This window comes from Camelus dromedarius, chromosome 2 (assembly GCF_036321535.1).
Source record: "Camelus dromedarius isolate mCamDro1 chromosome 2, mCamDro1.pat, whole genome shotgun sequence".
In the NCBI taxonomy this organism is placed as follows: Eukaryota; Metazoa; Chordata; class Mammalia; order Artiodactyla; family Camelidae; genus Camelus; species Camelus dromedarius.
Window position 1 is genome coordinate 75,441,687 of NC_087437.1, and position 12,508 is coordinate 75,454,194.

Sequence of the window (12,508 nt, forward strand, 5' to 3'; positions counted from 1 at the left end):
CTTTATTTGAGCCCTGTCTTGTATCTTGCTCTCTGAATGCTTTTGACTTTTTCTCTATCCCTCTGTAATGTTGAGAATTAAATACAAGTTTCCAGGTAGGAGTTACCACCTTCTTGTTCTAACCTTGATACTTTAAAAAAAGTTTTTTTGTTTGGATTTTGTCTGTCTTTTTTTTTTTTGAAGTATAGTGTACAGTCAGTTTACAGTGTTGTGTCAATTTCTGGTGTACAGCATGTTTCAGTCATGCATATACATACATATATTCCTTATCATATTCTTTTTCATTATAGGTTACTACAAGATATTGAATTTAGTTCCCCGTGCTATACAGTACAAACTTGTTTATCTTTTTTATACATAATAGTTAGTATCTGCAGATCTTGAATGGTACTTTTATTGATTCATCCCAAAGATGAAAACATTAGAAAAAGTCAAGAGTAATCAATTTAAAAATTTAAGTATAGTCACAGAGAAGATTGAAATTTTCTATTTTAAAAAATTCTTTGAATTCCAGATCTTGAATCACAGCAGAAAGCCCTAAGAATGTCACAGCTCTAAGTGACATGACAAACAAAGTAATCACTTGTCTCTCAATCTGTTCCAATCTTCAGCAACCTGATTTGAACTTAGATTATTCCTAGCAATTCTAAAGAGAGCTACATTAGTGACATACGTTTAGAGGAAAAAATACTTTTGTCAAAAGTGGGCTTAATTTAGTACTTTTTATTTATGTATTCTAGGGAGCTCTGGAACGTAACGAAAGCAAGATTCTTCGTTTGCAGCTCGAACTCTCAGAAACTAAAGCGGAACTTGAAAGAAAGCTTTCAGAGAAAGATGAAGAAATAGAAAATTTTAGGTATTTAAGATTATTTTGATGAGCAACAGTTGCATACTTCAGAATCCTTAACTGATCATGATTCGCTGTGTTTGTTTGCTTTTAAGACCCCTGTTGAAAAATTATCAGAGAAACTTAGCCAGTCTAACCCTCCACGAGAATCTGGGAAGCTCCACACTGCTAATATAATGGAACAACCCTACACGATTCCTGTCAGATTGTATGATTTTCTTATATTTGAGTAGCTTCTACTCATACACAAGACTCAAGATAACACACCAAGAAAGCATAAGTATGTGGGCAATGACTGTGTTTACTGTGTGGGTCTCCCTCCAACGAGCCTCTTTCTTGAGCATTCAGGACACTGACTGATAAGGCTGAACAGTGGAGGAGAAGAACTAAGTTTGATGCTGTGCATTAAAATTAATGTCAGGTCTAAGTGAGGTTTCCACATGCCCCCTGCCTGTACCTGTAGCCATTTGTTCAGAGAGGGGCCAAAGCCAGGAGCTAAGCTGCTTACCGAATCCCCGTGGAAACAGCTGAGCCTTAATATCAGGAACTGAATTAAACAGGAATCCTGGGTTGCAGGATCTTTTCTTAGCTTCATCATAACAAGCTGATGATTTTAGACATTTCACTTCTTAGCTCCTGAGTGAAGTGAGGGGATGAAAGCAGTCCCATTCGTGTCACAGAAGGTGGCGAGCAAGATCAGTAAGCCGACATTGGCAAGGCACTTCACACTCTAGATCAAGGGCCCAATTACAAACACACGGAATTAACTACGATTGTATTGTCTATCTGATCCGCTCCCTTAAGTCAGTGCCGTATGTCGGTGAGGAAAATCATCTTTGAGTCTGAGATCCAACTGGCAATGTGCTTTCAATGTGTTTGTTAAACAGTTTTTTTTTTTTTTTTTAAAGTTTACATGTCTAATTGAACTGGCCTCTTTTCTATCACCCATCTTCAGACAAAACTCCCATGGGGGTCATTTTTTTTAAGAAGAATGTCAAGCCCAATTTGGCCCTCTGTGCACTTTGAGTTATCTTCAATCACCGGCACGTTCCTCTATAGGACTGACTGTGGTGGTGGGTTCCCAGCTGCTTAAGAGGCTCTGTCTAAAAGAATTTTTTTGATGAAGGGCAAAAACATTGGGCCTTGATATTTGCCCTACTTCCTTCCACCAGGAGCAAAAATGAACGTCTCCTTGTGTATTTACAAGGGAAAAAAAAAAAAAAAAAAGAAACGCACCCTGGTTTCAGGTAATGTCAAACCTGTGCCTATTAATAAACCAAGCAAAGAAAAAAATGAATCCTCAGAGAGTCTGCATCCTGACAGGTACATCTGAATGTCGTAGAGCTGTTCACCAATTGTAATAATTTTCGTGCAAAGGAAGTTCCAAACAGCCAGGGCTGGGAGAGGGAAGAACTGAAGACAAGGCAGGAGTGTGAAGGGGCTGGAAAAAGAAGGGCGGGCTGGGGGGGAGGGGTGAACTATTTGTGAGTTTTAGGTAATGATTCATAATGACTGTAATAGTTACATCGGAAAGGAAAGATGGGCATATCTTGCAAAAGATCACAAATACCATGCCAGGCCCTTCCTGTGTGAGTGCCCTGCTTCAGTGCAGACTGTGTCAAGAGGCCTGGGTTTAATCCAAGGGTTTAATCTGACTTCAGGGCTGGGAGAGGAAGGGATCTTAAGGAAACTGAAGAGAAGGCCAGGAGGAAATCCTAGCAAAGCATAAGATTTTGAGCATCAAGGATAAGGATAAGTAAGGAATCAAGGTGAATTATAGAACTCAAGGGAAATATTGCCCGAGGGCAAGATGAGATTCAAGGTCCTGTTCCACATAATCCTGGGAAAATGCCACAGAAACTGAAGGAGGCCTGTGAGGCAGGACTAGGGGAGCTCAAGAGACCATAAGAGCAGGAGAGAGATTGAGAGGCAAAAGCATAACCTTGGTTGAGCTGAAAAGTGGGGAAGTCATTCACTCATCCTCTGCTGCCCAGCTCGCTCTCCTTTTGGTGAGGACCGATCCTGCGTGAGTCGGGCTGGAAACCTGTTGGTGGTAAAGAATGAGCAGCTGGCATGGGAGTCATAGGTTTCACTTGTTCAAGAGATGTTCAACAGAGCACTTCGTGTTGGCAAGACACTGTGCCTTCTATTCTAGACAGAGCTCTCCAAGCTTCTATGGATTGATGGGGCTGTTTTATTTCCTTACAAATGTTATAATTAGCAGAGCAAGAGGGAGGGAGGTGGCAATGCACTCATTGAAGGAAAGAAGGGAGGAGCTCTGATGCCCAGCTTTGGCCCTCTCCATCCCCAACGCAGGAAAGCAAGATTGACATCCGTGGCCAGCTTGAAGGCCACCTGGCAGCTGGAACTGCCATCTAAGTCAAGCAAGACCCGAGACTGGGTTGAAAGCAAGTTGGGCAGGTGCATCCTGAATCTTCCAGGGCCACTGATTATATCCCTCTCCCAACTCAGGTATTCAAGGAAATTCCATAATGTGTGGGGTCTTCTCACCAGCCTAGAGCCAGGACGTCCCTGTGTCCTGCTCTCCCCAGACATATGCAGGGAGGTGCTGTGGAAGGAGCTCTGGGGATTAAGGCACTGACATTCCTTACTCTGTCGGGATGCCCTTGTTTGCTGTGGTTTGATCATCTATAGAAGACCTAGGCAAACTTTTTCTTTGTGGGGTCAGATAGTATTTTTGGCTTTGCAGGCCACCGAGTCTCTGTTGCAGCTACTCAAATCTGCAATTATAGCTTGAATGCATATACAATAGGAAATCAACTGGGCATGGCTGGATTTGGCCCATAGCCCACAGTTTGCCCCCCGCCAGCCTGTGGCCTCAGCCATCTGGTAATTTTCCATCATCTTATCCTTCCATAGGGTTCCCTTCTCTGAACTCAGTCATAGTGGTCTTTGTCACATGGTCTCCATTTATATGCAGTATCCAACTTAATTTCCTTTATTGTCTGAGTCTCTGCCAGAAGAATGTGTTGAAATCTCTTCTCATTTCTAAGTGAAATATTTTACCGAAGTAGGATCTCAAACCCAGACATGGTATTTCATTAGCAAAATGCTTGTTAATCAGTTTGAAGCTGAGTCATGTGCACTGGGATTAAGGAAAAGCTTTCGTTCCTCTGATAGAGATGAGCAACATTGCAGGAGGAAAAAAAGAACCTATTGAATTGACTGTCAGTTTAAAATCCTTAGCTTTTTCAAGTTTTCAGTTTTTATTCTGGTTTTGTTTTTATTTGCATTTGGTTTCTTTCCTCAAATTATAGTTCACATTTCGGGGGGAAAAAAAGGAACTTCTTATGATATCGCCTCAAACCTGAGTGCTTCATTTTTCGTAAAAAAAATGTACTTGGGGGGTTTTCATTTTAAAGATTTCTTGACTCTGCCTGAAATGTGTTGTTTTGCGGCCATTCTCTAGGCCTGCATCATGCAGAAGCCTCTTAAACCACAGCACTTTCTACTTGTCTGTAGGCTCTCGTGAAGTTTCATAAACAACTGTGGAAACAGTACAATTCAAAACCTTCATTTTATGTGCTTAAGTAGAAGATGCCGCTGTACAGAGGATTTTGACATCAGCCTCGGGATGCTTTGGTGTTCCTGACCAAGGAGAGTCGGCTGGGGCAAAAGTGAGAGTTTGCTCAGTGCAAGACAGAGCAGTGTCCTGAAGCTGTCAGGGAGTCTGAGGGTGCACCCCTGCGGTAGTAATGGGCCAGGGCTGCTGTAACAGAGTACACAGATGGGGTGTTTTAAACAACAAAAATTTGTTTTCTCACATTTTTAAAGGCTGGAGGTTCAAGATCAAGATGTCGGCAAGTTTGGGCCTGAGACCTCTCTCTGGCTTGCATGTGGCCACCTCGCTATATCCTCACATTTCCTTTTCTCCATGCACACCTCTCCCTGTGTCTCTTTGTGTGTCTACATTTCTTCTTAAAAGGAGATCAGGCAGATTGGATTAGGTCCCATCCTAAGGGCCTCATTTAACTTAATCACCTCTTTAAAGGCCCTATCTCCAAATATACTCACATTCTGAGGGACTTCCAAGGGGGTTAAGGACTTCAACATAGGCATTGTGTTGGGAGGGGGAGAGGGACACAATTCAGCCGTAAGAATCTCTGGTGACTTGATATACTGGCATCCCTGTAGGATTCTGACCGGGAGCTGAACAAAAGCCAGGATCTAAGGAGAGGCATAAGAGACTGACCTCAACATGTGGGGGCAGGGGACATGGGGTTGGCAAAGGAGACCTGCTAACTCTGGGCTCTGGAACCAGAAGGAGTGATTTCTTATCCATGTCCACTTCCACACCTACTTCTGAGGCCTCCCCTGGCCAGTGGGGAGAAGGGTGGTCATGAAACTGACAACTCCAACCTGCCACCCAGTCAGAAACTCTGACCACGCTGTGACTCCTCCGGGGCTGTACCTCCCTGACTGGTCTCAGAGCTCAGGACACGGGCTCCAGTCAACCCAGTGTGGAACCTAATTCTAACCCAGGATGAATACGTGTCTGCTGTTTGCACTGATGGGCTCCATGAGGACGGAGAACAGAAAGGCTGTTCCCTCCTCCGTCTTGTCTTACCTGCCCGGCACTAGGCCCTGTTTCATTGGTGAGTATAACAGGGCCTGTGTAAGTTGTCACAGTTACACCATCCTGACTCACCACCACCAAATCTTGATGGATTCAAACTATCAAAGTTTATTTTTGCTTTGTGTCAGAATCCAGTGTGGGGTTAGGGTGGACAGCAGGCCACTATTCTGCAAAGTCATTTGAGAACACAGGTTCCTTCCATCTTGTGATGGAGTACATGGGTGGACTCCAGGCTTACCAAAGATGGGGAAAAGAACACAGGAACACACAAGTAAAACAGTTGTACATGTGAGGCTTAGAAACACTTCCACTCACAGTCCATTAGTCAGAATTCAGTCACTCATCCCAAACTCACTGCAAGAGGGCTGGGAAATAATTGCCATGGGTTCCCCACATTTTCCACTGTCTTCCTGAACCCACATTTATTGTGCAAGCTTCTGTTCCTTTGCAAAAATGGTTCAGCATAGAGCTTTGGTTCTTACAAAGGAGTGTTGAGGTAACTCAATATCACACAGCGGTTGGTTTTCTCAGCTTATCCTTGCTTGTACTCCCAAACTCCGGAAAAAGATAACCATGCTCTTCTAGGGGAATTAACAAATTGTTTGAATATTATGTCTTTGTGAGAGAACATGCTCCCTTCATCCTTAGCCATTCTAGGAAATGCAGATGTTTGCCCTAGATTGGCTTTGGGGGGTCTTATCTAAGGTAACAGCTGCCCCACAGGACCTCAAAAAGATTCTGATGCTTTTCTTGATTCTTCTAGGAAGTTGACCTGGGAATCTTAGTGCATGATGACAGACAAAATCTCACTAACCTAACCCTTCAACCTCCATGTTTTCCAAATGAAAACCCTTTAGACTCACTTTGTGAATTACACAGTTTTTTCTTGATTTTAATTTTTTTTTGATTCTGAAACTGTTGTGTACACAGCAGGTAACCTTTCTTAATGTGGGTGCATGACTTTTCTCCCTGAATGTTATTCTAAAATTAGGAGGAAGCAGCAGTGTGCTATTGACTCCCTGCAGTCCAGTCTGGATTCTGAAGTGAGGAGCAGAGTCGAGGCTACCCGGATGAAGAAGAGCATGGAGGGGGACCTCACTGAGCTGGAACTCCAGCTTAGCTGTGCCAACCGGCAGGTGTCAGACACAACCAAATCCCTGGGCCAGCTTCAGATCCAGATCAAGGTATTTTCAATCATCATACAGGGGTAAGAGAGGGCTGCCTTTGCTCATGGATGCAAACCAAGCACCAGGTTGTGTTGAGCAACACGAATGAGGACAGATCTAAGCCTTCAGGAGAGCAGGGATGGGCTTGCATTTAATTGATGGAGCTTGTTCAGAGCGGGCAGGCAGTTCCCACAGAACTCCCAGGGACCTGTGCCCTGGGCCTGTGCTTTCTTTCGCAGGACCTCCGGGTGCAGCTGGAGGACAGCACACAGCTGAACAGTGAGCTGAAGGAGCAGGTGGCTGTGGCCGAGCGGCGCAGCTCTCTTCTCCAGTCTGAACTCGAGGAGCTGAGGTCCCTGCAGGAACAGACAGAGCGCGGGCGCAGGCTGGCAGAGGACGAGCTCCTGGAAGCCACAGAAAAGATCAATCTTTTCCACACCCAGGTGGGGCCCGGAAACTCTATCCATCAGCTGCATTAGCTGGTAGGAGGTGTCAGTATGGACACGGTGACCACACAGAGCCTGGGGTGTGGCCTTGGAGGTGTAGGAAGAGCCTTGGGCAGCTGTGTGCTGGTCACACCCTTCTTTCACCCCCAAATGCATCAGTTGCCTAGAGCTGCAGCAACCAAGTCCCACCAGCTGAGGGGCTTCAAACAACAGAAAGTTATTTTTCTCACAGTTCTGATGGCTAGAAGTCTGAAATTAAGGTGATGGCAGGGTCGTGCTCCCTCTGAATCTTGTAGAGAAATCCTTCCTGGCCTTTCCCCAGCTTCTAGTGGTTTGCTGGCAGTCTCTGGCATTCCTTAGCTTAGAGATGTGTCACTCCAACTCTCTGTCTTCCATTGGCATTTTCTCTCTGTGTCTTAACATCTTCCCTCTGAATCTGTCACTGCCCAAATTTCCAAGTTTGTATGAGGACATCAGTCACATCAGTCATATTGGATTAGGACCAACTCTAATGACATCTTTTGAACTTGATTATCTCTGTAAAGACCCTGTTTCCGAGGAAAGTCATATTCTGAGGATTGGGGGTTAGGTCTTCAACTTATGTTTTTTTGGGACCTGTAACACAAAGCCTCTGCCAGAAGAATAAACAGTCCGTGCACTCACAGCCACCAGGATGCTAGGGAGAGAGGGAGGGGAACATTCCCTAGTGTTCCAGGACAACTTGCCTGCTTCTCCTGTTCCCTCTAAGCCGTGTGTTCCCCCAGCATCCCAAGATTCAAAAAAAAAACACAAAAAACAAAAAAACAAGTTCCTGCCTTGGAGCCAGGAGATTTCAAACAATTCTGAGTGACTGCTGACAGATACGATGAGCTGTCAGGACTCTGGTTTCTCATGGAAGGTTATGTAAGTGACACAAAGCAAGAATTCTTAGACTCTATGCCATTCTCATAGAATCAGGAGAAACCATACTGGCTAGGACAAATGTGTATAGTAAACAGGTCATTCAACAAACATTTATAGGGCACCCATGGTAACCTGGACAAGTGTCATGGTATAGGTAGATACCATGAATCTATCATGGTATAGATATCTCTATCATCCTAAAAAAGTGAAAATCTAAGTAAACAAACAAATTACAGTGCACTCTTGGAAGTATATTGATAAAGCAAGCACACCCCTGCAGAACGCCTTCCCTGACAATCCCAGACATAGGTAGATGCGCAGTATGCTTAATCTGAGTCGTGGAGGCCATGTAAGAAGTCAGCCAGGTACAGCAGAAAGTCAAGGGTAGAGGCATGGGGAGAAGAGGGAATTGATATACTTGCTAGAGCATGGGGCTGGGAGAGGGGTAGGAGAGCTCCGCAGATAAATGCTAAGGGAGGGGCAGGGAGAGCCAGGTCACCAGGAACCTTAAGTCTGAGACAGATGGAATCTGAATTCTATCATGGAGCTAATTGGGGGGGTGGGGTGGCATCTACTGAAGAATTTTGAGTACGTTGGGAGTGAAGTTATTAGATCCACATTTTAGGAAGTTTACTCTGCTGATTGTTGTGAAGGATGGATTAAAACAACTAGGGGCAGATCTGCCATGCTCTGGGGTATTTAGAAATGTCTGTGGGATCATTTTGGTTGCCCAAGTGACAGGGAAGTGCCACTGACATTTAGCGAGCAGGATCCAGAGATACTCCTGCTCCTGCAAGATACGGAATAATTCAACATCACAAAGAATTGCCCCACCCAGAATGCCAACTTGCGATCCCACTGAGAAACATGGATAAAGGAAGTATAAACCAAAGATGTACCAACTGGAAGGCATTGCATTTAGTTTGTGCTTACAGCTTGACTTGTGTCCATGTGCTTGACACAATCCTATTTGGATACCATATGGTATAAAACAAATAGGCTATAGATTATGCATAATTCCCAAGAGCAAAAGCAGACATAGAGAGGAGGAGATAGATTTGAAAACAAACAAGAAGAAATCAAAAAAACAAAAAACAAAAAACAAAAGACCCTGATCTCCAGAGCAGGGTTTCTGAAACTTTAGGTGTTTGAGAGAAAGAAACACAAAAATGCACATTCTCTGGTCTCACCCCAGACCCACTGAATTAGAATCTTCACAGTAGAACACAGAAATCAAACAAGGTCTTAGGTGATGCTGCTGATCCAGGGACTACTCTCGAACAGCTCTGGCATAGATGATATATTGCTCACAAGGGTTCCTCCCCTATCTAAGCCATGAGGGGATACCTTGCAATTACTAGAACACTGTCAATCTTCTGATTGACATATAACAAGCATTTTATGGAACTTTTGCTGGTGACTAGGTTCTTTTCCTGTTGCAGAAAGAATTCAGAGACAGGACATGGACGTTAAGAGAGTGAAAAGCAGGGATTTATTAAGGGATGGATAGTACGCTGTCAAGGGGAGAGTGGGCAGGCTGGTGAGCAGCTGCCCTGAGTTTCTTTGGCAAGTTGATTACATGGGGTATAAAAGTGAATGAACAGAATATTCACTGGGGAAGGAAGGGATTGGGGTTATATTCCCTGATTTTCATCCCAACTCCACCTTCCCAAAGGGAGGAGGGATTTTTGTCCTTATTTAGTCTGGATCGGAAGTGTCATGGCATCGGTGCATGATGGGTACTTCTAATCTGCAAGGCTAATTTTGTTGAAATGAGGGCATAATGAGCAAGAGGTTACATTCGGACACTGGAGATTCCTGCCTTTTCCCATCTTTCTTTGTCGGCCTCCAGGCCTCTCATCACCCCAAAATGTGTGACCACTTATCAGCCCAGAGGTTCCTCCTTTTATTTTTCTGCCCAGGGACCCCTGTTTACATGATGTGTGGTTTCCTGTATTTGGCCTGTAATCTTCCTTTCTGCCCAATTCCTGCCGTTTGGCCTGTGTCCCCTTTTCTCTGCTCACATCTAGCTATCTGCCTGCTCTAACATCCCTTCTGCATTCCCAAATCTCTAGCCTAGAACAAACATATGAGGCCAAACTTATCCTTATCTGATAACATGCACCCTTTTTCAAACCTGAGCTGTGACAGTCTAGATTTCCCTTTTGCTCAATACCTCCTTGCCCCCTTGCTCCCCAAAAGAACCAATTAAAGAATCATTCAGCTTGAAAAGATTGTAACCCTCATCTCCCTAGCAGATTTTAAATCATTCTATATATAAACAAATCAACATTTATACTTGTATTTTCCTTTACAAGGAAAGAGTTTCTGTGGAGTTATGTGCAGGGAGCATCCTAACATATTCCAGGGAGATACCCTGACCCCCCATTCCACACCCATGGCAGCGGGAAAGCTAGGGGTGCACAGAGCCTGGCCCTCCATGAGGACAGAGGATGGCAACCTTGACGGAGACGCTTCACACCATCGAGGAAGCCAGTAGAGCCTGTGAGGCTGGGATATCTCTATTCCTATTTCGAACTCTTAATCTTGCCACTGAGAGAGGCACTAGTTAGAGGAAAAGTGGAAAAAAACAGAGGAGAAATTAAAAATAGAAAGGCTGTGCCTTTTAAATACATTCTCTATGCTAAGACTTCACACCCTCAGAAAAGCTGTGCCACAAACATGGACCAAAAAAGAGCTTTAGCCTCTCATGTCACAACCTCAGGAAGGAAAGAATTAGGGCAGCATCAGCCACAGAACACAAAGCACCCTCCTCTAAGGGCTGGCGGATGAGGTGCCTCTGAGCTACTTTTCCCACCCCCTCACTGCAAATTGAGATAGAAAGGGAGGTAGATAATGAAGAAGATTTTTTTCTCCCCAGGAGCAGCGTGCTGGAAACTGATTTTTAATTCCCAAGCCCCTGCTTTCCAGATGTCTGCTATTGACCCTGACTGTTGCTCTAGGATACTTGTTTCTTCCCCATCAAAGAACAAAAGGCAGAAAAACATATTTCTCTACAAGCCTAAAACTAGACACATGTTCAGGGCTTGTAGTTTGTCTGGACCCATTTCTCCTTTCTGATTCAGGCTGTCATCTTGTCAGTCTGGAACCTCGAATGGATGAAATCCCTTGCACTCAGGTCTGCCTTTGAAGGCAAAGGTGCTTTTCTAACGTGGTGTCCCAGGCTTAGAAGTCTTGCTTCATCGAATAGGGCTGACCAGAGAAGAACGCCCTGCCGGCCAGAGCCCCGCCCATTGCAGGTCTTGGACCGACCAGCTTGCCTTGGCATCACTGATCTCAACTTGCCTAACAAGGATGCTGCTTTTCCTTAGAACACCAGTCTCCTCAGCCAGAAGAAGAAACTGGAGGTGGATGTTGCCAGGATGCAGAAGGAAGCTGAAGAGGCGGTGCAGGGTTGTCAAAACGCAGAAGAGAAGGCCAGGAAGGCAGCCACCGAGGTGGGTCCATTGACTGCCTGCTCCCTCCCGTCATCCAGAGCTGATGGGAGGAGTAGCCAAGGGGCAGGGGCAGAGCTGCAGCCAGAAAGGATTCCACTGATGCTCCGCATAGCCAGGGGGTGGTTAGCTGACCCCTCTGCCTCTGTTCCTATTTTGAAAAATTAGGCCAATTAGCTCCTCCCTTCCAACCTATCCAGGCGATGAAAAGGAGCAGCTGAATTGCTATAAGCAAAATCTTTTGAAAGCAAGAGAATTTTTTAAAAAGTTAATCCACTTTCCAATTGTGAATCTATATATCTAGTGTCTAGAAACACTTCTTCCTGTGTTTCCTTACAAATAGCTATTTTCCCAGGGTCTATAATAATTTTATGATGGTGATCTGCAAAGAACATTTATTTCCCTTTTTTTTTTCAACAACCCATACTGCTGCTTCGGTAACAGAATCAGGTTGGTGAAGAAAGGCTTCACGGCCCCAGTACCATCTTTATTTGCAAGTTTAAAATTGTTCGTAGCAGTGCTTTTCCTAAATGATGCTAAGCTCAGGGTTGGCTGGCTGTCTGCCTTGACTGCACCTTGGTGGGAACTGAAAAAGGACACCCTCTGGTCACCCCCTGGGGGCAGTTGCAGACTTCTCTCAAAAGGCATGGCAAGCAGAAGGCAATTCTCAGAAAAAAAATAATTGCAGAAGGAGGGAGGTGGGAAGCCTGTGTGTGAAGGACCCAGCTTTGGTTGGGTCCTGGTGCTGACTGAGCAGAGCTTCTGGCTTGGTTTCAGCCTCCACTCACCCCATCCCCATCAAGTGACTTTGTATAGTCAGTCCCTCAGACCCACAACCATATGCAGCAGTCCTAACCTTGCTATATGATCGAAAGCTGATCCTCTTGCTAAAAAGTAGGGAAACAGCAGAGACAAGATACTCAATTAGATTTTACATTAGTCATTTTAAAATTCAAAGGAAGGGAAAAGCTTATGTTTTTGTTTGCCTGAGTGATTTAGCGCTTGGGGAACTAAACAAAACTTTGGCACCAAATCCTAGCTACCAGGTCACTGTAGAATCTAGAAGAATGGGAAAGCATGCAGGTCACTGGCCG

General features: G+C 44.7%; 1 protein-coding gene across 1 annotated transcript in view; it reads left to right on the forward strand.

Moving 5' to 3' along the window:
• The window catches only part of MYH15 (myosin heavy chain 15), a 139,282-nt gene that overhangs the window by 107,547 nt on the left and 19,227 nt on the right, over positions 1-12,508 (forward strand). Inside the window, exons 33-36 of the mRNA XM_064495687.1 lie at positions 741-856; positions 6,436-6,628; positions 6,850-7,053; positions 11,292-11,417. Coding sequence (XP_064351757.1) covers positions 741-856; positions 6,436-6,628; positions 6,850-7,053; positions 11,292-11,417 — 639 coding nt within the window. The remainder of the gene's footprint in view (positions 1-740; positions 857-6,435; positions 6,629-6,849; positions 7,054-11,291; positions 11,418-12,508) is intronic.